Source organism: Entamoeba dispar, genomic scaffold (assembly GCF_000209125.1).
Source record: "Entamoeba dispar SAW760 scf_1105229462365 genomic scaffold, whole genome shotgun sequence".
Lineage (NCBI taxonomy): Eukaryota > Evosea > Mastigamoebida > Endamoebidae > Entamoeba > Entamoeba dispar.
The window spans coordinates 1,476-5,981 of record NW_001855156.1 but is presented as its reverse complement, the minus strand read 5'-3'; the positions used below and the strand labels follow the sequence as shown (position 1 = coordinate 5,981).

Sequence of the window (4,506 nt, the reverse complement as noted above, 5' to 3'; positions counted from 1 at the left end):
CAAAGTGCATTTTCAATTCCTTCATATTCAAATGATGACTGATAACAATATGATTTTATTTTATCATTTTCTTTATGAACAGAGATATCCCATCCACCACCAATTCCAAACAAAGAATCTTGTGGTTGACTACACAGTCTGAATGCGTATCGTGGTTCTTTAATATCAAACCTCATCACTCCTTTTAATTTTCCTTTTAAATTAAATGAAAATACAAATGACTTTGGATCATTTATCCAATCATCAACTTTATCAATTTTAGAATTAATATATCCTCCAAATTTATATCCTTCTGAGTCTTCAACAATAAACAACAACCCTTCTTTGTTTATTATCCTTTTATCAAATACTGATGTATTCTTATTCCAGTTATCAGTATCTGAATCAAACAGTATATTTCCCAGTTTTCTATTTGTCCGTTCTTCTATTTGTTCGATTTGGTATTTTTCTATTGACATTTCTCTCATCACTTCTTTTCTCTTCTTCTCTTCTTCTTGTTTGTTTCTTTCTTTTTCTTCTTCACCTTCTTTTATCTTCTTCCTTTCTGAATAATCACTGTAGTGCTTGTTCCATTCTTCTTTATTCTTAATAAATCTTATTTTAATATTGTTAATTTCTTCTTCTAATTTCTTAATTTTATCTTTCATATTCATTTCTTCCATTTGAATAATTTTATCTATTAGTTTATTCTTAGCTGTATTAACTGTTTCTTCATCGGAATTACATTCTTCTATTATCTTCTTCATTTTATTCTTTATTGAGTCTATTTCGTTAATTGTTTCTTGTCCTTTTTCTATTACTAGTTTTCTTCTTCTAACTATTTCATCCATCCTATCAATTATTCCTTCTCCTCTTTTAATTGCCTGCTCATATGTTTCATTATCTTGTATTTCAAATATTTCATTTTTAATACTTCTTAAATAATACTGATAATGTTTATTAGTATCATCAATTGATTGATAAATATTTGGAAGTGTTTCTACTATTTCATTAATTAAATGATTATTCAACACATCTTCCATTTTAATTTAATTAATATCAGATTAAAATAATAAGATTAAATACTTAAATACTTAAATACTCATTTATAATACATACTTTATTTATTACTTTATCATTTTAATAAACATTATTTCTTTTTTATTAAATTTCTTTATTTTCCTTATGAAGTTTATTTAAAGTATAAGTAAATAAAAACAATATAAATGATATTAAAACTTTACTGTTAAATGTTATAAATAACAATGAAAGGTTAAAAGAAATAGAAATTGTAATGATATTCTAAAAAATTAATTAAGTATGAAATAAGAAAAATAACAAGAATAAATGATTTAAAATGAATATATTAATAAAAATAGGTAAACAAGACGATAATTACAAGAATATTGATTAGAAAGAAAAGTAAATGAAAAATAAACAAATAAGATATAAAAAATTGGACTAAGAAAACTAACAGAGAAATTAACTATCAAAAAAAAAAACTAAAACAGTATATAGTTATAATGAAACAATGAAAAAATAAAAATCATCAAAGTATAGAATAAGTTAAATAGAGTCAATAAAAACCATAAATTACTAAAAGATAAAATTACTAAAATCATAGAACTTAATTGAAAATAGATAATTATTATTATTATTATTATTATTATTATTATTATTATTATTATTATTATTATTATTATTATTATTATTCTGTATATTATGAAAGATAAATAAAATAACAATGGGATATATAAGCATTATTCAGAATTATATAATAACTGATTAGGTGAATTTGTAAAATATGAATATTTCTTAAATTAATAAGAGCTGTATTATATATCTAAAAATAATGGAAAAATAACATTCCAAATGATAATAATAAATTCAAAGAGAATAGAAACATAAAAATAAAGTATAACTGAAAGAAATAAAAAATGTTTACAAAAGACACTATGAAATGGAAAACTTATTATTAGTTGATATTTTATACTGGTAATATTAAATAGATAAGAAATAACATATTCGTATACTTTAAGCTAAAAATATTCAAAGTTATGTAAGAAATAATAATGATTATAATAATTAAAAACAACTAAAAACACTAAAAAATAAAATACATAAAGTGGTAATATCATACAAGAAAGATAAAAGATCAATTTTGTACTAGTTGTCAAAGAAATTCAAATAAAAAAAGAAAATAACCATTTCTATTTTATATTATCTAGGCATTAATCAGTAAACAAAATAAAGACATATTAAAGAGTAATAAAATGTGTTTTAACACGAAACCTACAAAAGGAGGATAATAAAGGAACTAAAAACTAGTACATTATCAAAAACAAATAGATATGTTATACAAAAGAGCAAGAATATTCTATTTCTCATTTAAAATAACGACAAAAATATTATCAAAATGAAAAAAAAATATCATGATAGGAATGAATACAGTAAAGTAAAAAAAGATGATACCTGAAGAAAGATTCAAACCATTGAAAATTACAACTATAAACTATAACTTTATGAACTAATAAGTCCAGAAAATCAAACTAAATAATCAAACAGGTATAAGTGACTGTGTTAATAATCAGAAAAACATAATAAGAATATAAGAGAATTCTTGAACACTGTTTCTGCCACATCAAAGAGAGAGAATCTATAGATACATAATAGAGTATTCTCTAAGGTTATGGAATAATAGAAACAAATTATATTAATACTAAAATATTTGATTATCATCTTCATTTAGATCCATTTGTTTTAAAAGATTTCTAATTATTCAGTTATGAAGTTTGTATTATGTTCTTGTCTTCCATAATTGATTAAATATAAATATTACTTCTTCTAATTTATAACTTAATCTTTAATTGTTTTATTTTTATTTCTTTGCTATACGATCTTTACAAGAAAGTTATTCTTTATTTCTCTTTAATAGAGTGGTTAATTAATCTAAAAATATATGAGTCAAGACTTTTATTTTTTATACTTGTTTCATTTGTAGGAAAGTATCTTGTTAAATCATTGTTGGTTTTGAATTATGAGGTTGAACTCTGTTTGACTAAATGTTTATTAAAGTGTTATAACTATTAAAAATACCTATGAAGTTGTGATGAAGTCATTAAGTGTATTCTTTGATTATTAAATATCAGAAATAAAAATGAATTCCAAATAAGATTTTTATAAATATTTAGAGTTAAATTATTGTTTCTGATTCAGTGATACAAACAAATAATATTAATTTATTAATACAGCTCATTACTTTTGTTTTAGTAGTTTTGATTATCATCTTATTCATTTTTATAAAAGATCAGATACAATAAATAACTTATTATTTGTATATAACACTTATTGTTATTAATGACTGGTTGTATTTTATTTAAGTCATAAGAGGATGGCTCAGATCAAATTTGTTCTGAATCAGGACAATTATATGGACTTTGTTACTGAATCCTTAGAAGATGATTTGATGAATTAATGAAGATACATCACTAAACCAATAGTAATGCAATGACTTGTTATACAAAGTTATATGTTACCTGTTACTCATAAAGGCTATTAAACTGCATTAAAAAACTCTTATTAATGGATATATTCAATTAACATTATTGTTCAATACAATTGAATAAAATGAAAATTACTCTAACAAAAGAAGATATAATTTATGATAAAAAGATACTTAATAAAATGAAAGAACTAAAGATGTTATGAATAAGAAAAAGAAAAATATCAACAAATTTTCTATCACTAAGAAGATGCCAATAGTATAGATATCTGGTGTGAAATAAAACCAATAAATAAATAATAAAAAAGAAAGAAATAAGAGTTATTAATGAAAAACAAGATATAATATAAGAAAATAAGGGTATTGATTTAAATAAGTAAAGAAAAGAATGTTTAATAAACAATAAAATCAAACAATAAGTTTTAATATTAAGGGTGTTTTATTCTTAAAATAATGTGAATTAGGTTGATTTATGATAATAATGGCATTTATCTTGTATTGGACATTGTTTACATTTTGGATGGATTTTACGACAACAACATTGACCAAAAGCGACAATTGATTTGTTAAACAAAGACCATTCTTCTTTTGGTAGCCATGATTCTAATTGAAGTCTCACTTTTTCTGGGGATGAACCATCTGCCCAACCTAAACGATGAGAGATAACAAATATGTGAGTGTCAATTGCTAATGACTCTAATCTATCAAATCCAATTGATAAAATTAATGAAGCGATTTTTGGTCCAACACCAGGAAGTGATAATAAATCTTGTTTTGTTTGTGGGACTTGATTATTAAATTGTTCTTTCATAATAACACAACAACGTTTTAATCTTTTAGCCTTTGTAGTATAAAATCCAACACCTTTAATACAATTAATAAGAACTTCTAAAGATGTATTATTAATAACATCAATAGTTAACTCTCCAAGAGTTTCATGTAACTTTTTTACTGAAGCAAAAGTTATTTGGTCACGTGTTTGTGGAGAAAGAAAAGTTCCAATGAATGCATAAAAAGGTTTATTA

General features: G+C 22.4%; 1 protein-coding gene across 1 annotated transcript, besides 7 other annotated features; it reads right to left on the bottom strand.

The window, feature by feature from the left end:
• Positions 1-1,145: a repeat region.
• A 157-nt stretch (positions 1,146-1,302) lies between these two features.
• Positions 1,303-1,489: a microsatellite.
• Positions 1,490-1,623: 134 nt separating this feature from the next.
• Positions 1,624-1,692: a microsatellite.
• Positions 1,693-2,043: 351 nt separating this feature from the next.
• Positions 2,044-2,071: a sequence feature (AT_rich).
• A 729-nt stretch (positions 2,072-2,800) lies between these two features.
• Positions 2,801-2,863: a sequence feature (AT_rich).
• Positions 2,864-3,205: 342 nt separating this feature from the next.
• Positions 3,206-3,227: a sequence feature (AT_rich).
• Positions 3,228-3,756: 529 nt separating this feature from the next.
• Positions 3,757-3,897: a microsatellite.
• A 44-nt stretch (positions 3,898-3,941) lies between these two features.
• On the bottom strand, positions 3,942-4,420 carry EDI_264990 (endonuclease III, putative; the record flags this gene model as incomplete). The annotated part of the gene is made up of 2 exons (XM_001739733.1): positions 3,942-4,369; positions 4,405-4,420. The coding sequence occupies 2 exons, from the start codon at positions 4,418-4,420 to the stop codon at positions 3,942-3,944; spliced, it is 444 nt and encodes a 147-aa protein (XP_001739785.1).
• Positions 4,421-4,506: the final 86 nt, after the last annotated feature.